This window comes from Centroberyx affinis, unplaced genomic scaffold (genome assembly GCF_046629955.1).
Source record: "Centroberyx affinis isolate AG114_WGS23_722 - 3 ecotype Tasmania unplaced genomic scaffold, CSIRO-AGI_Caff_v1 ptg001724l_1, whole genome shotgun sequence".
Lineage (NCBI taxonomy): Eukaryota > Metazoa > Chordata > Actinopteri > Beryciformes > Berycidae > Centroberyx > Centroberyx affinis.
In genome coordinates this window covers 73,623-99,943 of record NW_027280131.1, presented here as the reverse complement: position 1 = coordinate 99,943, position 26,321 = coordinate 73,623, and the positions used below count along the sequence as shown (strand labels likewise).

The following is a 26,321-nucleotide window of genomic DNA, read 5'->3' as shown; positions in this document are numbered from 1 at the left end:
AGCGCACCGGGGCCGAGATCCGGATCCGATTACCCTCACAGGGGGGATGGCTGCGCTGTTAGCCGTATTCGTCATTATCCAGTCACCGCTATATGGGTGTAAATGCTCGTCTGGTGAGCTCCCTCCTCAGCCTTTCGTTTCCGCTCCCTCCCCCATCTGGTGTTTGAACTTTGAAACAAATACACGTTATTAAGTGAACAGTCACATATACTTAAGAAAATCTCTCGCTCACACACATACGGGCCACATCTGTGTTAGGACATTATTCCGGCCTTATGCCCTGGATTAGAAACCTAGTGAGAGTGATGAGGTTTGTCCTCAGTTAATCACCTGGGCCATATCAGTGTTTCTACTGTGGCAGAGTGTACTCCCAGCTTGTGGATAGGGCTGGGCACTAAGAAACAATATCTTCTGGTACCATACTGATTTTCTGACGCTTCAGAATATTAGGTTGAACAACTGAGCTCAAGTAGTATATGTGAAAAAATCCCATTTTGATCCCATCCCATATTGAGGAAATGTTGAGCATTTCGAAAAGCAGGTGGGATGTACAAATGTTGCGCAGAAAATAATTTCGGCAAAGCGAGGTAGCGGATAAAGTTCTCAGAACCAGCATTAAATTTGAAGAATTGCAACTGTGTCTGCATCAGATATAGTCCGATGATATCCAGCTCCATTTGTGTGTCTCTGCACACTCATCGCTTCCAGTAGACACGCATAAACTAGAAAGACACGCATAAAACACACACAGAAAACAAATATGATTGTCAAATATATGCTGAGACTGGACATTGAATCAATTTGATTTTACACTGGATTTCCCTCAGCCTTGACAACCTTCCTTCAGCACTGAGAGATTCAGCAAAGTCATTGTTCCTTTACTCTTTTCAAAGCTACAGTATATTTAACAGTGAGGCAACTTCAATCCTGCAGGTGTTGATTAACAGCAGGCCGTTTTAATGGAGAGAAAAATGTGTTAAGAATCATCCTTATCAAAAAGCTCCTTTAATTAATTTTCAGTTCTTTATATAAAAATTGTGGCTGTGTGCAAGTGATGACTGAGCTGACCCTGCATACCGCACGTACATACGCACACACACACACACACAGGCAGCTGCCTCCAACTTTCATCATCTGTCTAGCACTCCCTCTCCCATCTGTCATCCTTCCTACCCCCCCCCCCCACCTCCTTTCCGCTCCCCCTCTCTCTTCTCCTTTCCACCCTTGCTCTCTCTCTCCTGGCTGCCATAGATGCAGTGTGAGAAATTAAAGCTGCACTAGGCTAGAGTTTTATGTAAAAAAAATACACCTGTCTTAGCAGTCTAAATCACCAAGTGGAGCTGCAACAGTGAACGTCCCCTCCATTCTAATTGAGGCTCCATAGATTTGCCCGATTTGCCCGAATGAAATTCTGGTGTCAGATAAGGTCACTGGCAGGAAATGTTCTCCACCCACTGGAACTGACAAATTGACACTTAAGAGTAAATTGAAACAGTGCTCCGTCTACAGAAAGTTGGACTCACCAATGTTGGATTTTACCTCATGCGAAAAGAGTTTCCCTATGGTGATCATTTAAAGTATGACATTATTATTGTTGCTGTTATAAAACTACGTAAAATAGCCGGTGAATTAGCCTAGCCACTCTAAGGTTCCTGCCCTGCCAAAGTGTCTTTTTTCTGTCTTCCTAACTGCATTTGTCTTTCTCTCATGACAGGCAATAAGCGTAAAGGCCTGCAGTGGGTGGTGGACGTGACCATAGCCTACCCCAAAGCACGGCCCATGGACATCCAGACCTGGATCTTTGGCTACAGGCCTCCTACAGTCACACATGTACATTACAGGTAAGACTAATACAGTGGTCATTACATTCACCTCTCATTTTTCATCAAATGGGTGATCAGAATACTTGTTTCTGCTTCAGAAGTGCACAGTGGAAGGGGGGGGTGACATATGTATCTAACTCTGACATTGCGATGACATGGTATCCACCACAGCCTGCTGAGCCACCACAACACCTTTAGCCTAAATTCTTCCACAGGCTGGCATCCCATAGACATTCAACAGTAACACTACGTTGTTAAACTTTACCATGCAGCTTCACTAAGCAGCCAAATAAGCTGGGTCTGTCCCCCATGCAAAGAAAATGTATGTGCCACATTATGAAATATAAGTATAGTATGATTTCAGTTTAGTATAGTGCTATTTAATCTTGTTTAGTAGTTTATTGCCAAGATATAATTTTAGAACAAAGACTGATCCTCGAGCTTATAGTTTGGTGTGCTGCTCTCCCCCCTCACTCTGTAATACAGTTCCCTGTAGCCCTCCCTCATTACCAAGTCTTCCCAAACAAACCAGAGAAAGTGTCCTTTAGGAGAGGAATCATATTACCGCGGAGTCGCATCACGGCTCCATAATGCAATTACAACTCATTTGGCTTTTGCACACTGAGACTCGGAGGCTCCGTACTTCAAGTCCCCGTTCATGTGACTCACTTCAGCGGTGTTCACTTGTATCTAGGAGAACTTTGGGACCGGGTTTGATATCCGCCCACTGATGAAGCAAGCTCCCTCTAGGAAAATCCCCCGCCAACTTTCATACCTAGTGAGTCACTAGGACACACCTGAGATTAAAGCGGAAGAGGCGTTTCGTCAAGTGTCACCTGTGTTTCGACCACTCTGTTTTTATTTCATTATTGCCTCTGTGTGGACTGCAGAAAGAGACGCTGATGCTTTTTACAGGGGCCTATACACACAGATTAACTGGTGTTGTGCAGTGAGAACTGACTTTGACCTTGGCTTCAGGTCTGCCGTTTCATACGCACAATGACGTGTTGGTGCGTTTACAGAAAACGCTCTGCCGACTGGATGCCAATCCGCTGCTAATGCCTAAACATTTCAAACCAGTGTCGCTTTTAGATTTGACACGGCGTATTCTGCTGTCATTGTGCGAGTAGTTAGATGTTAAATTGTTTTGGGGCCTTTTTCTCTCTCAGTGAAAGAAACAGTGCTTGTGCATCATCTTTAAGACTGGCTGCAGGGTTGGAGTTGTGTGCCGGCATTGATAAAGCTCCCAAAGAAAATCAGCACAGATTTATTGCTAGTCAGGATTAATCAGCCTTCATATGATTTAAGAAAATCAGAATCACTTTCATTCCCAAGTATAATGAATGTAGAGGAATTGACACACTGACACACATGGTACAGGGACAACAGGACTTCTCATAGACTGTAAAAGGACAGTGCAGGATATAAGATAGAAAGCAGACTATACACATGTATGCATTCACCATCTGATATTCTGTAGTTCAGAGGTAAACTGGTCTCAGATCTGCGCTCTTACTCAAAGCAAAAGCACGTGCGCGCTGCTTCCTTGTTCCCCCGCTCTCGGTGCCCCCGCACCCCCGTTGGTAATCCCAGTCCACCGGTGGAAGTGACGAGGGTGGGCCAGGATTAGCTTCTTTTGTTGGACTCAATTTAAGGTTAATGTGCTCCTCCGTTGCATTGTCTCAGAGAGGGCAGCATCCGGGTTTAAGATTAGCCATCAGGGAGTGGTCATCTCCCTGTGCACCCGCCTCCTGACAAGCTCTTTTGTGTGTTTGTGTGTGGGGTGGGGTGAGGGGTGATAAGGTGGGGGGGGGTGCAAAGTAAAAGGTGATTTATGAACCCTGGCTTGCTGGCCCCTCTCTGGAGGCTTCTCCACCCACTTGGACTAAAGCTAAGGACTCATTAAGTCTGTAATTAGAGAGGCAGAGGATGCTCTGCTCCCGCCCCACCTCGGGGACTCTCTCCCTCTCATCAGCCATCGACACAAGCAGCCCCCCCCCGGCGCGGTCAGCATGCTCCGCGGCCTGGTGGACGGACAGGGAGGCACCCAGCGAGGCGCACAGCTGTTCATGTGACGAGGCGTGCACACTCTCAGTTCCACCGAGCTTAGCGGCGAGAGGCCCACGCTGGTACAGGTGCACAGTCAACAAGAGGATTAATCCGCCTGCTGATTAAGGGAAGACTGCGGGGGTGTGAGCGCGTCGGTGCTCATTGGGTGATGCGGACAGGAAGTGTGCAAGACCAGCGTGCCGCCTAGAACCATGTTTTTATTGTCAGTTTTGAGCGATTTTCGGAATCAGCGGAGTGTTTGTTCACCAGGGTTTCCACTGGTCAGGGGATTTCTGGAATATCGTGGATTTTTGAGAGGTGTATTCCAGACGGGGAAAGTCAGGAAGTATCAGCGAATTTTACAAATAGGTCACTTTACAGGAATATACCAGAATTTATTATCAGAATAGTTTCCCATATTCGTTGGTGGTTTCCAGCTGTTTTTTTCCACTGTAAACCAGACTGTGTAACCCTTAAAAACTTTTCAGAATTGAAAACCAACATGAAGAAACCAGGAAGGACTCTTAACATTTTTTAGGTCATGGAAGCGCTCCAACTTAGTTATGGAAAGTCATGAAAGAGTCATCAAGGACCATGGTGGGAAACCGTGGCTCATATAAAAAGAGTCATGAATGTGGCCTCTGATATCGCTTTTATAGAGTTTTGTTTTTCAGAATCGCTTATATTAGTATAATACCTGTGGGCAGGAAAGCAAGCCTCACCTATAGGTGTTTCTGTGTGAACTGACCTTAGTAATAAGCTACTGTCCTCCTGTGCTGATGTTTTATGGGCCTGTATAGATTCCTCCTGCTCCTGAGCCGCGGCATCAAAACGGGCAGTTGAGTATTGAGTAATATTCTAGATGAATCCACACTGAGCGCTATGCACTTTTTCTTAATCCTTCCACCTCCCTCTCTCGCTCCCTGCCTCCAGTCGGCGGCCCTCGGCTCCACCCCTCCCTCTCTCCCGTCTCTCTGTCTCCGTCTATGTCTCTCGCTCTCTCTCTCTCTCTCCATATAATCTCGGTCTCCCAGATTGCAGCATTATAAGCCCTCTGTGAATGGCAGATGGGAGAGCTAGGTGGGTGTACAGAGGCAGAGGGAGGGCAGTAGTGGGTGTTAAATAGGTTGAATTCTTTTCTATTAAACGCGCCTTCTCCTTTTTTATTTTTTATGGGTTTTTTTGCTGCTGTGTGTGCAATTCTGACTGCTGCTGTTTGAGAATATGTGAAAGGTGACATGATTTATGGAGTCTGAGTCTGCCTGGTCATCAGATGGATGCTTTCTAGCTGCACACCTGGCTTTCTCTCAAAGACAAGACACACACACACACACACTCTGAATCGTTGAGTTTGCAGCCATACCGCTTTCTTAAGGTATCTGAGGCAGATTTTTTTTTCTTCCCCCAAGCACTTTGTAACAAAGGTGCAGCAAAGTCTGTCATTGCTAGTGGTGAAACAGGCACCTCTTTTACCTTTTTTTTTTTTTTACATTTGTCTGCTCAACACCTCACCCACAATCAGTCTCTCTCTCTCTCTCTCTCTCTCTCTCTCTCTCTCTCTCTCTCTCTCTCTCTCTCTCTCGCCCTCATTCTTTCTTTCCTATGAGGGTAATGAGTGCCTTGGTGATTAGAGATGGCGTCTGGGGGTAATGAATGAGAAGGGGTTTACCTTTTTTTTTTTTTCCTTAGAGGACTGGTGTTGTCATGGAAACCCAGTATGGGAGTGGACGAGGTTGTTTCATCCCCACCATGAGCCACCTCAGCGGGGTTTTGAAATTAACTTATGGCCGTAGGAAATTGCAATTTTTCTGAGAGCTGGCTCTCTAAATATGGAAGTTGGTTGGCCAAGGATCCAGACAGACAATAGGAAGTTTTGTAAATTTTCGAAGAAATCATTTGATTTGATTGGACTCGGGGTTAACAGCACTTATCAAGTTGAAACATGATTCCTTAGTAAAGTCTGAGGCATCAGTAAATGTTTTACTGTACATTTTGGTCTTACTCTTCTGGCTCTCAACAAATGTAAACTGATATTTACCGCAGTGTTAGTACCTCCTATGAAGTCTGGAAGTTTAGGTCTGCAAAAAGTCTGGAGTTTTGTAACAGGATATGTGCAAGAGGGGAGGTTTATAGTTTTCGATAACGTATCTGCTCTGTTCTTGCGTACACAGTTTGTCACAGAGAGGAGCATCAACCTTTCCGATCATAACTGCTGCTCAGAACTTAATCTGACCTGGAACACGCATCCACGTGAATACCCAGGTGTGCACTCGTCTCTGTGACCGCAGTCATTTCAGGCCACGTTGTCCAAATCCACCTGTGACTGTGTTTTTATGGACACTACGACCTCTGCACTGATAACAGATCCTTGCTCCCATGCTAAGCTGTCATTAACCTCTGCACTGCTCCACCCACACCCTCCATCCCCCCCTCCCGTGGCCTCATATGACAACAGTGGCACTTTGTTATATGGGCATATGGTCGTGGTCAGTAGGTGAAAGTGTGTTCACGCCATAAAGATGCGATCTGCAAGGCGGGGATAAGCTGTGAAAGCACGCTAGCGGGTTCAGGCCGATGTGTTGGCAAGTATCTGCACTGCTGAAGTGTCACTGAGCAAGTCATTGAATCCCTGCCGGCTACAGCTGGTTAATGCGTTGTATTTTGTTACATGAAGTTTTATTCCATTTTCAGCCTGTTTAGAGGGACATTTTATTACATTATGTCAGTCATTACATTATCAGTTGCTTCATCTCTCTGCTACAAGAGAAACAGAATGTCTCAAGGAAGGCATGTGGCCACAGCATCAGGCTTTTGTTGAATGCTCCTATCTTTTACATGGGCAAAATCATCTTAATAGAATAGCATAGAATAAACTTTATTGTCCAGCCGAGGCAGGAAAATTGTCCTTGGTCTCACCCAGGAAAATATAAACACAAACATGTCCACAAGATAAAAACATCAACAAAACATCTCCCTTGTAGATCTTTTTCTTTGCCAGGGCTATTCTATAGTGTCGCCCTGAGGGGAGCAACTCAAACTCAGGGTGGAGGGGATATGTCTTGTCACTGATGATTGACAGGGCTTTCCTGTGTACAGCTGTGCTGTAAAGGTCATCTAATGGCCTTCTGAGGAAGATGTATGAATCTGTGGACAGTGTTTCTTCTGATTTAACCGTCTCTTCCCCCTGGTCCAGCCCTCTTACATCTGTGGGAGGTGATTCTGTCCTTTCCGGTGTTCTGTATCAAACCGTTTCCTGGAACACAGACGGCCTTGAGCCACAGAGGAAGCAGATTAAAGACTAAATGGAGCAATTAACGAGCCGACTCCTACCGTCCCTCAACTTCTCTCTGATTGCAGATAAGGGCTTCTTGGCATTCTGCAAGCAAGAGCCCTTTAAAGCATAAGCACCATGCAGACTGTGCGGTTCACTTAGGGATCCCCATTGACCTCAATAGTAAAATTACACAAGGAATACTCCGCTGCACTTTCACCAATGATGCAATTTGGCCCAATTAAAACAAGGGGTGTGTATGCTGTTAGACATTTTTAATAAGATGAATGACGACCTTTAGGCCTTTTTTATTGTGCTTTTGTTGGTACAACTGACCACCGCCCCACAGGAGGTAGAGGTGTGTGAGAGAAAGAGAGAGAGATGTTGCCATGACGGAGTCAGTAGTTGAGGGATGTGGAGCGTCATCGCACACAGATGAGGACCCTTATCTTTCCTAGGGAGAGGCGGGGAGCAGGACGGCAGACAAACTCTTTCCTCTCCCGGCCACAGCGGCCGTTAATCTCAATATTCACCTAATGCAGCGCCGTGCCCGAGCGCAGGCCTCCCAGCGCAGCACTTTGTCACACGATTGTACAGCCAGAGAGATATTTAGAGCCGAATCGGGCACCCAAACAATGGCTGGTTACCTGCCAAAGACGCTTGTCGAGTAGACAAACTTTCCAGCCACAGTCAAAATTGAATTGTTCACTTCCACCACCCCGGCGGCGAGCGGAAATGAAGTCTTTAGAGTACGAGAGAGCTATACAGAGGCTCAACGGCTGAAACAGGCCAGTACTAATAATGTGGAGGATCAATTTGGAGCTACTGCTGCTGATTTTGCCCCGTTTTGAACCCAAATTTGTCTTTCTATTCATGAATAAACACCTACCTGGTTTGGGCAAATAACTGCTGTGATTTAAAGTCTGATAACTAGATTTGACTTCTGCTCTGTTAGAGTTCTGTTTATGTCATCGTGTGCCGTGTCCCCGCAGGTCAATACCCGGCGAAAAGCTGACATTGAAGGTTATTGACAGGAGAAACTGCAGCCGTCCCCAGCTGTCCGTCTATGTGGCAGGGTGTCAGGTTAACAGGCGGGCCGGTGCCAAGTGGGTTAGGGTGGAAATGAGCACACTGCCGTGGCCCGGCGCCAGCACATCACCACCGCTTCCTCACTACCACTACAGTACACTGTTACACACCACTGCACCACTCAGCACAACAAATACAACCCCCGTCATACTCCGTTTCTTTCACTCAGCACAATATTGACACCGTAGTGCAATGTTTCCATCTCTGAGCACTGCAAACAGGAGCGCGGCAGAACCGTGTTACTCGCGACTGCTTGGCGCGTCATCGTAGCTGCCGTTTATTGTAACCGGTCACCGGGAGTCTATTGTCCATTCTGTGATCCAAACCAAGGCTGCTATTGTTGACCATGACCAGCATTGGTCAACATTACCTGTCAGCAGCCAATCACAAGCTCCGGCGTCTGTACCACCTATCCAGGGTATCCACAGGTCCTTAAAAAGTCTTAAATCATCTAAATTTAAGGCCTTTAAAAGTATTCATATGTCTTAAATACAGTAATTAGAGTGCTTAATTTTTGTCACCATGTTACGCAGGTTTCATTTTGATGCAACTATAAAATTAGATAGCGGTATTGGCAGATTCTTTACATTCAGCGATATTTAGTCAAGGCAGAGTTGGAAAGTAAGGCAAATGAAATAAGATAAATGCATGGGACCATCAATATTGTGTTATTTTCTTATGTTGTATTACATCATTTGCACGTCCAATTGGTCACAGTATGTTTGACTGACATGCATGCCTTAGATTAATACAGGACAGTTTGCCAAACATGTCTTGTTTTGTATATGCTTGATAAACTAAGTTGGACATCATGTACCTAAACATTTAATTTCCTAGTGTCCTTTTTTGTTAAAAATTAATTATAGTTTAAGAAATTTCATTAGCTATGTTCAGTTGGAAATGGTCTTAAATTTAATCCCAGGTTGCATAAAAATAAAATGGCTTTTTCAAAACCTGCAGATACCCTGCTATCACAGCTACATCTGCACCTGCGCTTATCACTGGCTTGGCACTACAGTTAGCAATCAGGCAGTTCAACTCAGCCACAGGACAGGAGCATGCCAGTGTGATTACTAGCGGCCTAAATGCAGAGCAAGGTATTTTATATTTTCAGGATGGGAAATTAACACCAGCCAGCAGCCAAATGCTGTTTATTTTTGGCTGTGCCTGCTAAGTTTGCAGCCATTTTTTTTTCAGATGTCCAACCCTCACTTGGGGGCTCTTCTCTAAATCAGCTTGGCTGGTAACACAGTGAAAGCGGCTGATAGGGGGAAGGTAATGGGCATTGTTGCTGCAGCTCGGTCGTTGATTTCCCCTGGACCAGAATCAGCAGCGCCTCCTCCAACCTCAGCACCCTCGGGCCACGCTGCAGCTGCTCCGGACACACCGAGACCCTGATTCCTGCATGAATATTTCAGCTGGAGGAAAGTGCCGTGGCAGCCACCTGCTACCCGAGGCCTAAATGCTCAAACCTCTCCGTAAGAAAGTGACCGGGGCCAGCTTCCTTTTCCCCCCGCTAGGATTACACAGCTATCGGTTTACATTCAGAGCTGAGAGGGCCTTTGGTAGGCATGCTACACTGGAGCAGGTGTAAGGCCTTGTCTGGGCGCGCACACTTTCCTCTGTTTCCTCTACATTCATTCATTCATTCATTCATTCATTCAGTGATATGCCACCACAGCAATAACACAAACACCAATTCTAGAGAAAATGTGGCATTAACTGGATGTAATTCACCTTAATTCCCCTCAAAGCATAAACAGTTGGAGAGTCAGCAGAGAATTAATGATCATAGTAGCATATGTAAATAAGAATAGTTTTAGCGCTACAGTCTGCACTAGAACCAAAACTGGGTCCTGAATGAGGGACAGGTGTGGAGCCAAAACCAAAAATGACCACCTACCACCACAGCTACAAAGCAGTTACAGGGGAAACAGTAAAAACACTGCTTTTACTGCTCAGGCAGTGACTGGGTCTTGCTTGTCTCTTCCAACTGCTTCAGTTGTCACTTCTCGTCCACATATTAATGAGTCTTTCCTGGCTTTTTAGAGAGTGCTAATGGGTCTTCTTTCTCGTGCTCTGTGTTTCAAAACTCCCTTTCCCCTTGTAATCCAGTTAGAGAATATGTCAGTGCTCGTGGCTGGTTGGCTGTGTGACACATCAGTAACATGGAGGATATCTGATAGCCACAGCCACTGTGGCAGAAGCCTGGCTCGTTATAGTGCTGTGGCCTCTAATCGCACTATCAGGTAGCCAGAGCAGCTTAGCCCCAGTTTTGTCCAGGTCAACCACTCACACGGCCCAGTGCTGCTACCGTCCAGAAATCTTTTTATCTTCAAAAAGTCAACTTTCCAGGTTAACTTAGAAAAAACAGCCATTTACAGATCGATAGTGATGCGTTTTGCGTTTATATCTTGGATTTTCCAAGGGCTTCATGGGCCCTAGGGACAAGAAACTTGCTCAACTTCTACAGGACCTTGCTGGGCCCTGGTGAAGTGAAGGAGTTGCATTCAGACATGCCACAGAACAACACCCACACTATGCTGCTGGATAACGAGTAGAAGGGTCCGTAGCTATGTAGTCATAACACACATCTCAAACTGAAGTCTGGGTGAATCATTGGCTCCTGCTCTTATGATCTCTGAAGAGGAACAAGCAAAGCCAAGCCTTCAGTTCAAAGACCAAGGTGTTACTGTAAGGACTCTGAGTTCATCTGCACTAGTCATCATCATGTGCTTGTACCTGAGCACAGGAAGCTCCTTAAGCTCTTCTGGCTTCTTCCTGACAGAAGAACTGTTGCATTTGTGGAAATGACTTCTGAATGTGCATATTGATCAACTTCACAATCAATACTTAATCGCGCGCTACTTCCTCTCACAGAACTTCCCCCTCAGGCACACTTGTACTTTTACCGCGGGCATTATCCAGTGAGGATTGTTGAGCAAATGTGAGTGTATAGGAAGTGCTTTTTCCACGGGAGGAGACTGTAACCTCTGTTTGAAGGTGATTGGGAGCCGGCCGTGTGGGAGTGCAGCCTGCTGGGGACCCCTGCTGGCCGGGAACAGAACTGCGGCGGCGCCCTCATGAAGTGACCCCCCCCCGCAAGCCACCCACTGAGTTCACAATGTCAGCCAATACGTCAGTCAATCTGATGTCAGAAACTGTGCTTTTTCTGTTGCTGTCGTGCCAATTAGTCATTTTAGCCAGCTAGATGGCTGTGGATAATATTTCCTGAATATCTGTCCAACATCCCCCCCATTAAAAACATTGTTTATGGTTACAAAAAGCTAAAAGCATGAACAATCTTGTGCTCCTGAACATTTTATGGTGCTACTTTTGTCAGACCACAGTGCTGTAATGTTTCACACGGGCTTGGAATTATAAGATTTCATTTGCATTTATTTCCCCCACCCACTTAAATGAACGTTTTTCTAACTTGAGCCACATGTAACAGCCTGTGTGTTAGAGCCACATTACATGAATAACCGCCCTAAGTGCTTTGGAAAGCCTTTGAGTCGGGGGAAGGGACTCGGCTCGCAGGCTGGGCTCCCCTCAGCACTTCTGTCTCCACCGTGACACTCTGATGAGCCTGCCAGCTAATGAAGTCCTAAAAGAGCTGAGGCTAGAGCACACACACACACACACACACACACACACACACACACACAGACAGAGGCTGCTATAATAGACTCTACTTTGAGATAGACTGCTCTGCACTGGGACCGAGCTTGACACCCTCAGTTTGGACCGCCGCTTCAAAGACGGATCAATGCGGACAGCTTCTGCTGAGTAGGACTTCAATAATCCTTTTTTTTTTTTTTGCTTTTCTCTCCCTCTCTCTCTCCCCCTACCTCTCTCTCTCCTTCAGGATGTACCCATAAAGGAGGTTCCTGTGGAGACGGAGCCCCTGACCGACTGGCTGTATCAGAGGTTTGTGGAGAAAGAGGAGCTGCTGGCCCACTTCTACGACACAGGTCCGTCTCCCTCCGCCGCCCCTTTTTTTTCTGACATCTGTTTTAATCGTTCTGTTTTCTGCGGCGTCTTTTAAGAAAACAGACACAGACGCACCGCTTGACCGGTTTCTACTCCCTCGACAGGAGCCTTCCCTCCGCCAAAAGGCCAGAAGGAGGCGGTTTCCCGGGCGATGACCCTGGACCCGGTGTGGCTGTGCATCATCCAGTCCCTCGCTTTCGCCTCCGGCTACGTGTGGTACAGCGTCCTCCAGTACCTCTACTGCTGTTTATTTTGAGCGCGCTGATGAGGCGAGAGTCTTTAGCGGACCATTGGAAATGCCTCAGGATCCGTTTTTTTTTTTTTTTTTTTTTTTTTCTCTTCTTCGGTGTGTGGCCCAGCGTCATACTTGCCCCCCCCCGCCCCCCTACGATGGATGAATGTACAATTTGCAAAAGCGAGAGAGACTTTTAAAAGAGGAAAAAAAAAAAAGTCAACACACAAGTACACACAAATTACAAACACACCCCATACAGTATGAACCCGACCATTCACACGCATACTGACACACGCACACACACACACACATACACACACACACCCACACCCTAACACGACGACACACTCGCTCCCGACAAACCCCCCCCCCCCCGGCGGAATAATGGTTAAAAAAAAATTCTCTCGCACTCGTCACGGACTCACATTTCGATGTTTACACGTCCTCATACACACGTAGACACGCTCACACACACACGTACATGACTTTTTATTCGAAGATAACGAATGAGGCTCAGGACTCCCCCCCCCCCCCCCCCCCCCCCACCCCAGAAGCTGTTCTGGACCGGACTCTGTATCTCTCTCTCCCCCTCTACCCCCCACCCCCCCCCCTCCCTCCCTCCGGGCTTTAGCCGTAGTAGTTTTACAGAGTGTAAAGTGTGTGTGTGGATGGATGGATGGATGGATGGATGGATGGATGTGTGAGTAAAAAGCATAATGTCTGCCCTTATCCTTCCTGGCGAGAATCGCTGATGCCCACTGGACCTCTCTCTCTCTCTGTCTCTCTCTCTCTCTCTCTCTCTCTGTGTCTCTCTCTATCTCTCTCTCTCTCTCTCTCGGGCCGCTGAGGAGCCGGCCGGCCACACCTTCCAGAGAGAGCGGGCTGTAACGGAACGTGAACGTTTTAACAGACTCCGCAGCCGACCTCTCCTCTGGCCTTCATTGCACTAAAGGAATCCATACTGCCCTTCCTGCTCCCCGCCCCAGGAAATATTCCTGAACGGTAGCTGTCGGATGATTTTTTGTTTGTTTGTTTGTTTGTTTTTATGTTCTCCTCCCCCTCGACCCTCCTAACTCCACGACAACGGCCATCGTATTTGTTGTTGACGTCCTCTTTGTCGTCGTCGGGACTCTTTTTTTTTTTTTGTTTGTTTTGTTTTTGTTTGTTTTCCTGTGTGTCCGCCCCGTCTTGTCGAGGCTGTTGTTCTGAGCTCACTGAGAAAAAGGGGGGGAAATCTTGTTTACACTGGCGGCCCAAAGGGATGCTGGCTACGATGCGGTTGTGGGGGAGGAGGTGGGGGGGTGGGGCCGGGGGGGGCTTGAGTGAGGATGGTGACGGGGAGGAGGAGGAGGAGGAGGCAGGCGAGGTGGAGACGTGCCCAAACGCTGATGAAGGAACACTGATGGCACACAGGGCAGAACTAAAGTCCAATCACCTAAAGAGGAAAAAAGAAAAACTCCCCATTGCCCTCGACTTGGATTCACAACACCCCTCTCCCCCGCCCTCTGCTCTCCCCCACGCACACACACACTGATACAAATACACACACACACACACACACACACACACACACACACACACACAGAGCCATGTGCAGCTACACAAAGCAGAGTAGACCTCTGTGTCGAGGATCACCTCAGCGAGCCTGACTGAAAACTGAAAAAGGCAGAGACGCTGATTTTCCCCCATCGGACTACATAGTTTTACAAATATTTAAGCCATAATGCTTAGTGTCGTTTTGGGTGGGAAAATGACAAGGGAAAAAAAAAAAAAATATGAATTTTTATAGGAAGCTACCCTAATGTTCAGCATTCTAAAATAGCGATTTTGGCTTACAGAACTGTAGGTGTCATTACTGTAAATTTACAGCATAACCTGCCTAAGTGAGGTGTGTGTGGTTGTCTTCCCCCCCCCCCCGCCCCCCTCCCTTTTTTGATATATATAATTAATGTCGTGTTGCTCTGTGACGTCAGAGTGTGGCGGCGATTCACCGTTTTAGTGGTCATATTTTATTTCATTTTAAATTACTTGAACTGTCGTCCTCATGTCATGGTATGTTTAATCTTGTACATAACAAAGCTGAGGAAGAATTTCATTGTTATGAATGACTGCAGCGTTATCTCTCTCTCTCTCTCTCTCTCTCTCTCACTCTCTCTCTCTCTCTCTCTCTCTCTCTCTGTCTCTCTCTCTCGGTCCGTAATATTTCTTGATTTTTATTTTATATTTTTTGGAAAAATATCATGAATGTTTTAAAAAGAAAAGAAAGCAAGGATTTTCCCCGTCACTTCTCAGTGTTACCCTGTACCCCTTTTTTTTTTTTTTTTTTTAATGTTAACGCCCTCCTCCCCCCTGACCAGGATGTCGTTGTGTGCTTCATGACATTAGAGCCGGGCCAAGCTCCCGGCTCTCCCTATACGCCGCCCCATTGCACAGTGACACATGGGGCCCAGCTTCAAAACTTGCACCGCCTCCCCAAAAGAAGTACATGAAGATTTTAAGTAATCGGAACGGCGTTTAGGATCCTGTGGAGAACCTTGACTGTCCAAGCCTGACCGACGTCTCGGTCGAACACATCCCTAAATGAAGATACAGGCCTGAATATCTGGGGTGTTAATCAGTGAAAAGCTACATGGACGGCTTTCAAGCGGTCAAGCTCGAACTGGGTCAGCGAGGAAGGGATTCATTCGTCACTTTGGAGGGAAATTCTGGCGAGGCCCCCGGCGATGACGCAGCTATTTTCCCTCTCTCAAATGGACCTGTATGGCGGTTGCGAGGAAAATCATATGAAATTTTAGGAATCGTACGAATGCACGTAAGATGCATTTTTAGCGGCGACTGCCTTCCCTCTGCGGAAGTGTCGCCGCTGTGTGTGTGAAATGCAAAAAAAAAAAGGGCTACCTGACTGGGTAGGTGAGAGCGAGGCTGCACATGTGGATTCATCCTGCGGCCCTGTCAGATTCCCCTCCAGCGTGAGAGTGTCTCGAAATAAAACTTCATCTTTTTTCTTTCTTTTTTTTTTCTTTTATTTAATTTTTCTTTTTTTTTTTGACCGTCTTTCCAAAGAAGGCAGGGAAAAAAATTGTTTTCCTAGATGTGGTTTTAGGAAATAAACACAATAGGAATTTAAACAAATTATACTAGAACTGTCTGTAATTTTTTCCATTTTGTACTTCTCCTTTAATTCCTAGCTACACAGCCATTTTACAACACAAAAAACTTGTGCTGGAATAAAACATCGTAAAGATCCGAACAGCCTACTTTGCTTTTCTTTCACATTCTGTATGCAGGGAAGTTCATATAATCCACTGATAAAGCCTCACAGAACAAGTCCAGATAGAGAATAAATTATGTTTTATAATCACACTGAGGTAGGTCTTGCAGGCATTGATAGCTCAGTAAAATTACCATGGGAAAAGCCTCTAAGCCCCAGGCCCCCATTGAATATAAAACAATAAACCTCATCTAGGGGGGTTTGTTTGCTTGCCTGTCTGTAAATGCAAATGTCAACTTCCTCATTTGCTATTGACTCAAGTAGCGGCTGAGAGCCGTCTCCAGGTAACCGAAGCCTGTGTTTGCTCCAGTCTGTAGCCATTGTTTAACCACGGTGTCGCTCGCTTGCCGCCGAGAGTCACCGGTTTACATTACGCAGCTCTGATTTCAGCTGTGAAATCAGCTCCCTGTTGGGGAGAAACTGTAACTGCCAGCACAACACTGACTTCACTGCTGGGATCTCCTTACCTCGGCAGTAAGAGATTATCAATCTGGCCAGTCTAGAGCAGTGATTCTCAACCTTTTTCATATCAAGGACCCCTAATTTAGTCCACATTGGAGCCACGGACCCCCATTTGATGAGATTTTCTCTCTCGAACCCAAATCTGAGAATATTTTTGTCCAGAATCCCATGACTATCTGTATTATAGGTAGAGATATCAGTGAAACTATGATCAAAACAGTCATTCTCCTACATTCTCTAATTATGTTAACTAAATAATGGTGAAGTTGAACAGTTCATCAATTTGCTGGGGACCCCCTGGAACCACCTCACGGACCCTCTGGCGGTCCCCGGACCCCACGTTGAGAACCACTGGTCTAGAGTATAGGCAGAAGTGAACCCAACATCTTTTTATAGGCTTCTATAGGAGGATAGCTAACTACAGCAGGGGTGCTGCTAGAGGCTGGGAAAGAGGGGGGGGGCACTCTCAGGGGGGGCCATTCAGACAAGTGAGGTGATACTGTGCTAAGTTGAGATACGTGGCGTTCCAGCAGCACCCCTGCCCAACTATGAGTCCGGAATATCACTGACTTACAGTACATGGGACGGTCCAGTCTCAGTGTATATCACTTGTTTATCAACCACTTTCTGACTGCTAAGCCGCCTCACAGACATATGTTTAAAAAAATGGTGGATTTACAGGATAAACGGGAACGAAGGGCAGCGTGGCACGTCATCAACCACTAGGAGCGACGGTAGGAGGTGTGTGTGTGGGGTGGGGGGGGGGGGGGGGGCACATGCTTCAGGCAGCCAATGGGAGGCAGAGGGTCGAAAAGCAGCGGGGAAGCGAGCTGGAAAATGGGATTAGATATGCACGGAGCTTCACCCGGCGCACCAAAACAGCTGAGCAGAGCCCAGGGTGGGGGGTGGGGGGGCTGAGGAAGAGGAAGACGTGCGGGCCGGTCCTGTCCTGATCCTCACCGCTGAACACCGCTCTCACCTTCTGCGAAACAAGGTCACCCAAATTATAAACAGAGGAATTAGTCTCCGGAGTGAGGTCCGTCATTTGTGTGTGTGTGTGTGTCTCCCTGCAGCTGACGTCACCGGTGTCGTCACACACACACAGCAGAACACCTGCAACCCCCCCCCCCCCCCCCCACAGACACACACACACACTTCCCCCCCCCTCCCTCCCTCTCGCTTCCACGCTCTGATGCCCGTTCCCTTGATGGCAGCGGCGCCCCTTGAGTCAGCAGGCACTAAAACTTCCAGCTGTGGGACGGGACAGGAAGGGCAAGGGGGGAAGAGAAGGGGGGCCGGGGTGACCTGCAAGAGAAGGGGGGGGGGGGGGGGGGGGGGCAGGACGGTACAGAAATAGCCTCGGCGCTGGCGGCCAGGCGAATGAATGTCACTGCAGCAGCCGCAGGCATCGCCAACACTACACTTCCCCCCCCCCCCACCGCCGGCTCCCTCCCTCCTCCTCCTCCTCCTGTTACAAGAGAGCATGTCGGGTCTCTGAGTGTGTGTGTGTGTGTGACACTGACTGCTGGCCGAACCCCCTCAGTGTTATTGGGTTCACACACACATACGCAAGCGAAAAAGCATGTGTTCTCCTTTTAAAGTGGAGAGGGGATGACTTGACATTTTCGCATCCGTGTCATGACAGAAGGTTAAAGCGCACACGTCACTTCTTCATCTGGTGATGCTCGGTGAAGGTTTCAGTCAAACGATGCTGTGTTTTATGCGTCGTAAAAGCCCGGTACAGCCTGTAACGATCCATTCCACATTCCTTTACAGGTGTAAATGCTGAACAGTATGAAGGAGCGGTTCCCAAACCGAGGTGCAGGGTACCCACGGAGGTCCTTGAAGGAGGTCCAGATTAGGGTAGACATACAACAGACGTCTTCATCACTTTTGGGTTTCTCATCTAAAGCGTATCAGAGGCTCCAAGGTGTGAGTGTGTGTGAGTGTGTGTGAATATAAGGAAGTGTGTCACAGTTCTGGGTGTATTTCATCTTTTTTTTTTTTTTTGTCTGAAACCACACGATATGATATGAAAGAGGCAGAGGTGACGTGCGCGGGAGTCTTATTCCGTCCTCATGCCATAAGACGGCTGTCACCGCGGCCCAGAAGAGGCGAGTATTATGGGATGTGGCCGCCTGTCCTCTCTCCCTGTCGCTCCCTCTCAACTCCTCCTGGCCTTTTTTTGCGAGGGGCGGCTGACGTCAGGAGCGGGCCTCGGGCTCCCGACTGTCTCTTGTTGTTTTTAGCTGTCAGTTTTCCGCTCGACCCCCCTTCCCCCACCCCCCCTCGACTGTTCCTGGCTCCCGGCCAAACTGTAGTGTCACCGCTCCGGCTCGTTGTAGGAGTGACCTTTTCGCGGAGGCAGACTGGCAGACCGGCCTCTCTCTCTCTCCGGGTCGCTCTCCCGCTGGTGTGAGTGATGTCAGCGTGTGGTACTAGCGGGAGAGAGGCAGCGAGGGCCGAAAGGATAATTTGAACACAACTGTTACTGCGGTTGCCCTGCTGAGGGATGAGGAGGAGGAGGGGGGGGGGGGGCTGCAGATTGTGTATGTTTTGGAAGATGAATCACTCATGTACTAAAGAGCTGGCCCACCTTTGGGTCTGCGATAGCTCTCTCACGCATGCGCTCTCCTCCTGCAAAAAAGTCCTCAAAAGTCTGACATCTAATGGTAAAAAGCATGCTGCTGAAATTGCCATCTGCTATTGGCTGGTCTTTGGTGCCAGGTGATGTCACCACCTGGCACCAAAGATCAAGCAATAGCAGATAAAAAAAAAGATCAGCCAATAGCAGATGGCAAATTCAGCAGCATGCTTTTTACCATTAGATGTCAGGCTTTACACAGATTTGGGTTTGGGGTTTAGTTCCTCTTTAATGGGTTCAAAGTGTTGAAAGTGCATTCTTTTCTCATAAAGAATCTGTCACCTCGGCATCAATCTGATGCGATGCAGGTGTCGCATGTACTGGATTTACTCTAGTTATGCGTTGAATATGCATGCATAAACTAAAGCCAGTGTTATTATTTTTAAGCCCATTATTTTTCGAGCTCTCTGTGAAGTTTTCATGATGAAAACATTTCATCAGTGAATCAGAGTTGCAACAAAAACTTATGTTGTGATACTGCAATCAATAACCAGGTCTAGTCAGTTTAATTCTTCTTCTTCTTCTTCTCTTCTTTAATCTTTAAACCCTGTGTAGAACAACACAAACGCATGATGGATTAAGTGTGATCCTGGAGAAGCAGAGACGGCAAAGCCACACATAATGCCATTATCACAGTGATCAAGCTGGAACAGACCAGAAACTAAGTTGCTTCTCTTGAGAACTACTCATCCAAAATATGTAAATTTGAGCTGTGGATGTTAGTAGAACTTTTGGTCTGGGTGTAATTTGGTCCAAATAAACCTTTTTTTTTTTTTTTTAACAGAAGATACCTGCAACCATCGGCTATATCTCATAACATTAACACCAATTCATTGAGAGCAGAACATTTGTTGTTTTTTTTTAGCAGTGACCTATGTGGTACCCAGAAACAGGGGCAGAGTGAGAGGTCGCTGCTTCTTCCCCCTCTCAGGTGGTGACCCTTCAGGTATCCTGCTTGTCAAACGACCTCTGACCACTCTGATATCCATCAACCTCCACTGTGTCTTTTATATGCGGCCACGGAAACTGCTCTGATGACAATGAATGACCTTTTTTTTTTGTATTCAGGCATCAGTGGAATCAAATACTGAATCTGACAAGCCCAGCAGCTGCTGTGAGGGAAAGTCACTCACAGACAACATCGCAACAGGACAGTGAGATGATGTCACACATCACTAGAGGTGGAAAGTAACTAATTACAACCGCTCTATTTAGAGTTGTAGTGTATTTTTTAGATGCCATATTAGCTTCTCTGCTATTTTTACAGTGCCAAAATGGGTAATCTGTTCATTTAGGGTGAGGAGATTTTAGAGCATACACAAAACTTTTTTTTTTTTTTTATGATTTATGCTCAAAAGTTACTTGGTCCTTGGGTATTTTTAGTGAGCTATTCTTACCTTTACTTGATTAATTTTCTAGACAGCTTCTCTTACTCTGGCTTGAGCCCCAGTGCTCCTACTTGAGTAAAATGTTCCAGTACTCCTTCCACCTCTGTGCATAACCCAGTGGTAAAATCTAGGTTGTAATCACGGCATCTTATTAAATTGGCTATAGGTGATACTAATGAATAATGTGACCTAGATGAACTCTTACTGTAAAACACCAGGCAGGTCGTGGTGGAGGATGGAGGCCAAGAAAAAGTGTATTTTCTTACTAAAATCTATAGTAGATAGGGGAATGCATTCAATATTTTGTGCTAAGCAGTGGGGACAGCTATTGATTTCTGTATCTTCATCCTCAGTGTCACGATTTAATGGGAATGATCAATTCATTGTGTAAACAAGGACCCAGGCAGTGGAGTTAGTGGGTCATTAGGCAGTGTTAGGGACACCACTGTCTGATGGGAGCTGATCATAACACTTGATCCCAGAATGTGTAATTCTAATAATGTCAGCCGCTAACATTGTTTGAGCCACTCTGCAGGCCGGCCGTTGGTTAATATGGCAGCCAGACACTCTCAGTCGCCACCGATCTGATATCTATCAACAAGACAAAATGCTGATTAGCATGCCAAAGACTGACACAGATTGCATTCCAGTGGGACCTTGAGAAATCTATTGAAGAGAAATGTGAAAATGACTCCCCCCCCCTATTCCATCATCTCTTATCAAAATAATATGGTTATACTTTAGATCATGTTCAAATTCTATTTCAAATATTCAATTTTCTTACAGAATTGCATTAACCTAATCATATTTCCTGGAATAGGATTGCTACAATGACCAAACACAGTGATGGCTCTGCATTGACTGCGTGTTTTTGGCGCCACTTTGTGGAGAGTTAAAGACATGATAACTACCCGCGCTACTCTCGCGGGGTTTCAGGCGCTTAGCAACCTCACAACTTGTATCTTGCAATGACCAATCAGGATTCACTTTACAAAGAAAGGAGGCCAATCATATTCGAGAATTTAGGCACCAATTTAAACCGAGTGTGTTCGCTTCCTGTTTTGTTACCTGCAATACACACACGCTCAGAGGAGTACATGAGCAAACAAACCAAAAACTAAACAATTAAGCTAGCATTATCTGGAAGTGAGACTTCCCAAGGAGAGGAGTAAATTAAGAAACGAACTCAGGAGTTTCTGTCTGATGTTAATGGTTGACTAGCACCGAGTGTATCCTAACGTTGACTCGGTTAGTAACGTTAGTTTCGGTTGGAAAAGTGCAAGATGCCATCCCGTGTCGAGGATTACGAGGTTCTGTACACCATAGGCTCTGGTTCTTATGGCAAATGCCAGAAAATAAGACGGAAATCTGATGGGAAAGTGAGTATTCTTGTATGTTTTGCATGTTTATCTACACCCAGGGGTTTGCACCTTCGTCTCTCTAACGTTAAATGACTCTCGCTCGATAAAACGTTACGGTAATCTCAGGTGGGAGGGAGCACGATCCAAAACTGGGTGTGCAAAACTGCCCACAGTTAATATCGGTAGTCTAGTTAACGACAGTACTTCCACACAACTGGCCTAAGCTTATCAGTTGTTACTTTACTACCGTTACGAAACTGAAAAACGTCGAGGTGCAAAACTCTAAGCAACAAATGGCGTCCTATGACCGTAAGATGTGTGGAAATGCATGAACGTTATGTAACCAGGATTTTCTAAGCATAGTAAACTAGAGCGGGCCCACGCATGTGGTGTTTTGATCGCCTAAATAAAACTTTAATAAGAATTCAAGCAAAATGTTGTATTTTAGGTTTGTGACAGCCTTCAGACCCCTATATCCACACAAAACAAGTTAGTTTGCCTCTTAAGCCTCTCTAAATGCCAGGGGGAAATCCTGGAAAGATCAGCAGGTATTTTATGTACTGACTTCTCAAGAGATCATACATGGATGGCAGGTGGGTTGGCATGCATCATAGCCAGAGTAACCAAGGATCTGAACCACCAACACTCACACTTTGAGTATTTACTCTTATCTAGCACTTACCCAGGGCAGTTAGAGTATGTGCTAAATGTCTACATCACTCACAATACAAGCATGCAATACAAAGGAGTCATGGTCAAAACCGCAACCAGACAATATAAGTACCAAATGGTTGTGTCTCTAGAATATTTATAATAGAGATGTGTATCTCTATTATTAAAGTATTGATTTCTTTGACTTAATAGAATCCCTATCTTGCTGGTGCATGTAACCTGCTTTGTGTTGCTGTAGGTGCTAGTGTGGAAGGAGCTGGACTATGGGACGATGGCGGAGAGCGAAAAGCAGATGCTGGTGTCAGAGGTGAACCTCCTGCGGGAGCTCAAGCACCCGAACATAGTGAGGTACTACGACCGCATCATAGACAGGACAAACACCACGCTGTACATTGTCATGGAGCACTGCGAGGGTGGCGACCTCTCCAGCCTCATCACCAGATGCATCAAGGAGAGGTGAGTACGAGTTAATCCTTAAATGGGTAAATACATATTACAATTTGGCCTTGCATCCGCTTTCAGGCATGGGGCAAGAAACTCAGGAAAAAGGCAGGAAAAGGAATGTTCTGTGTCCAAAAAGCCTGTAATATCTCGCCTCTGCGCTTTACATCTTTGCTCCATAAAAGTGTCTGTAATGCTTAATTAAAGTGTGTGTGTGTTTTAAAGGCGTTACCTGGAGGAGCAGTTCATCCTGCGGGTCATGGCGCAGCTCACGTTGGCCCTGAAGGAGTGCCACAGGCGGAGCGACGGCGGCGCCACCGTGCTTCACCGAGACCTGAAACCAGCCAACATTTTCCTGGACGTCAAGCAGAACGTCAAGCTCGGAGACTTTGGCCTAGCGAGGATCCTGAACCACGACACCAGTTTCGCAAAGACTTTTGTTGGGACGCCTTACTACATGTCTCCAGTGAGTTATTAAATCCTGCAGCTTTATATAAGATGTATTCACTGATTAATAACATACTGTATGTGGAGTTGTACTGATATTAAGATTTTTATTTGGCTCAGTAAGGAAAAGAATAGGCACTAAGATTTTGTCACCAACATAAATGTAAACCATGCTTTAAAATATGATGATGATGCCTTAACGTGTGATCAAACCTAAACCAGAGGCACTGCAGTCAAGCCTATTTGACTGGTCAGCATAACCTCCAAGTCAGGCTAAAGGTTAATTATATTTCCATGAAGCAAGTTGGCCTTGGAAAATATATTGTTTTAGTTTCTTAGCTGACTCACACTTGAGATTTCATTTTGAAACTGAAAATCCAGCATGACTCATTCAGGCCAACCCTAGCTGAACTGAGTCCTGCATGCTGTGATACCTTACTGAAGGGTTTGGGTCAATGCACTTATATTTCAAACTGTTAAGTGAAACTGTTAATTATACAGCAATCATCCCCAGTTTGATTCAAAAATAGCCTTTTAACACTAAAGATTTTTGGGCTTTCAACGAAAATGCATCAATTGAATTGATTGAAATATGACTCCAAAGCCAGCTGTGCCTCCCAGGTTTCAAACTATTTCCGTCTCCCGATTTTGGAAAGAAAATCTCATCTTTTCTAATTAGCCCCCACCTGTCAACATCTTTTCTTTTTCAGGAACAGTTTAACCGGATGTCGTACAACGAGAAGTCCGATATTTGGTCGCTGGGATGTTTGCTGTATGAACTCTGTGCATTATCGTAAGTTTTGTCAACTCCTGTGCTCGAGCTCATTTCCCCTGCAGCCAGTGTGTTGACTGTGGATCTGACACATTTCCTCTGTTTTCCTCCTGTTTAGGCCTCCATTTATGGCTTACAACCAGAAAGAGCTGGCAGAGAAAATCAGAGAGGGGAAGTTTAGAAGGATCCCCTACCGATACTCTGAGGAACTCAACACCTTACTCTGCAAAATGCTCCATTTGAAGGTTTGAAATGCATAATTTAACAGAGCTATGGTATTTGACCAGGCTAGACATTCAGTTTGTCAGCACTACAAACTGGTTTCAGTGCTGTAGTGCAGTGTGTTGGTCTTCTGTTGCCAGGACTACCTGAGGCCCTCGGTGGAGTCCATACTCCAGAGCAGCCTGTTGGCCGACATGGTTGCCGAGGAGCAGAGGAAAGCACAGGCAAGGCCGCGGAGGAGGTCGGCCGAATCCGGCTGTCCCGTTCACAAGCCCGCTGAAGTGGCCCCCGCCTCGGCCGCGGAGCTCAGACTGAGGGAGCAGGTTCTGCGGGACAGAGAGAAGGCGCTGAAGGAACGCGAGGAGAGGCTGGAGCGTGAGTGATGGTTTTTACTCTCCTTATCCCCCGCAGTGTCCATTGTGCCACATGGGCCTCGTCTCCACGTCTGGCCAGGGTTTAATCATGCTGTGGTCTGGCCTCGAACCAGTACAGACCTCACTGAGCCCCAGCTGGGCTTACTGCATTTCACAACCTGGCCAAACTTGGACAAAGCTGCTTAACATGAAGGATTAATGGCTATGGATTCTCAATGGATTGTTTGGTATCTTGTGTGAAAAACTCATTCTATTCTTGTAGTAAGCAGTATTACATTCATAACTGTCTCATAAAAGAAATGATTAGGGGATTTACAAGTAAAGTTATGCAAGTCTGCTCATTTGTTTCCCTGTTTCTCTTTTACTAGTGCTAAAAATAATTGTTGTCTAGGTGTGCCTGACACACATCATTTTTAATTTATGACCAATAAATCATAGTTCCAAACCGCTGAACAAACCCAATGGAAATAAGACTTGTGTCTTCAATAAACAAATGTTGCCACTGCCTACAAGTTACTGGGCTGGCATGGAGCTTGGTGGTTGGAGAGCCTAGTAACTGGAACAGGTTTAGTGAATGCCTCTATGCCAGGGGCGCTGCAACTCTTGGCTGCCCTTTCACCCTTCTGCTCAAGTGCAAGCATGTCTGCGCGTCTCTCAAGGATACACAAAGAAACAATTTTTATTTTGTATTTTAGGAATTGAGTGCTCTAAATTCCTACAATTTTTAAAAATGGTTTATCCTTTCATGGCAGAGAGAGAGCAGGAACTTTGTGTTCGCGAGCAGCTGTCAGAGGAGAAGCTTGCAAGGTAAAACAAAGATCTTGTCATTGCACCTCTTTTGCTCGTTCCATAACCTCATTCCATGTAGTGTAATCTGTTCATGTTACCTAATATTATGTTGTTGTTTTCAGAGCGGAGAGTTTGCTGAGGAATTACAACCTGTTGAAGCAGCAGAAGGGCCCGGCTCCGCTCTATGCCAACGACATAGGTATGGGAATCAGACGAAGACCTCTGGACCACCTGAACTGAGACCAGAACTGAGCAATGTTTCTCCTTGCTTGTGTTTGGGGTGTGGGTTGCTACATCAAGAAGTGTATTTATTATTTTTTAAATCATGAAAATAAAGTTGTCTTATACATCAATAAACCATGAACTGAAGCTGGGGTGGGAACTGATTAAAGGGGAAATACAGCTTGTATTTCACACAAACGAGTCTTCTGAAAGCTGCTAGACCAGACTGACTGATTATATTAAGTTTAGTCTGAACTTTTCGATGAGTAACTCCTCACTGTCTGGTCCTAGATGCGGAGGAGAGCCTCTCCCCGGGCAAGAAGAAGGTCCACTTTGCGGGTGACAGCAAAGAGAACCAGCAGCCCGACCGTCGACAGACTGTGAAGAGCCAGGAGCTGATGGTGAAGCGGCTGCAGGCGGCCAACCAGCGAGCCCAAACCCTGGGCCGAGTAGAGAAGATCTACCAGTTCAAGAGCAGGCAGATCCTGGGCATCCGCTAAACACAAGTCACTGGTGACTGAATGTGAAAACTACTGAAAGCTAATAGTCAGAATAACCCTGAATGAAAATGAAGCTTTATTTATTTGTATCATAGTTTTGTAGCGTTGACATAGTCGGTGGTGAAACCGCATACTGGAAGCCAAATGATTCAATGTCCTGGTGTATTTGTCATTTCTGCTGTTTGTTCGTTCTTTAGTATGTAAGTGACTGAATCACATCAACATCAATTCATAACAGCATTGTAGATCTGTTGAGGATGAAAGCTTTGTAGTGTTCTGTTATGGTTGGTGATGCA

At 46.2% G+C, this 26,321-nt stretch overlaps 2 protein-coding genes across 5 annotated transcripts in view; both read left to right on the top strand.

The window, feature by feature from the left end:
• The window catches only part of lpgat1 (lysophosphatidylglycerol acyltransferase 1), a 35,832-nt gene extending 23,351 nt beyond the window's left edge, over positions 1-12,481 (top strand). The window contains exons 6-9 of the mRNA XM_071528780.1: positions 1,715-1,841; positions 5,605-5,612; positions 12,108-12,206; positions 12,330-12,481. Of these exons, the coding sequence (XP_071384881.1) occupies positions 1,715-1,841; positions 5,605-5,612; positions 12,108-12,206; positions 12,330-12,481 (386 nt within the window). The remainder of the gene's footprint in view (positions 1-1,714; positions 1,842-5,604; positions 5,613-12,107; positions 12,207-12,329) is intronic.
• Positions 12,482-21,362: 8,881 nt separating this feature from the next.
• Positions 21,363-26,321, top strand: nek2 (NIMA-related kinase 2). Of its 4 annotated transcripts, none has more exons than XM_071528769.1 (9): positions 21,363-21,604; positions 22,497-22,714; positions 22,925-23,165; positions 23,857-23,939; positions 24,037-24,163; positions 24,281-24,515; positions 25,267-25,321; positions 25,426-25,472; positions 25,793-26,321. In XM_071528769.1, the coding sequence occupies exons 1-9, from the start codon at positions 21,509-21,511 to the stop codon at positions 26,023-26,025; spliced, it is 1,335 nt and encodes a 444-aa protein (XP_071384870.1). In that variant the 5' UTR covers positions 21,363-21,508; the 3' UTR covers positions 26,026-26,321. The 4 variants fall into 4 exon arrangements, with proteins under 4 accessions (XP_071384870.1, XP_071384871.1, XP_071384869.1 ...); XM_071528770.1 differs by having other exon boundaries at positions 25,426-25,477; positions 25,825-26,321; XM_071528768.1 differs by having other exon boundaries at positions 25,426-25,502; positions 25,817-26,321.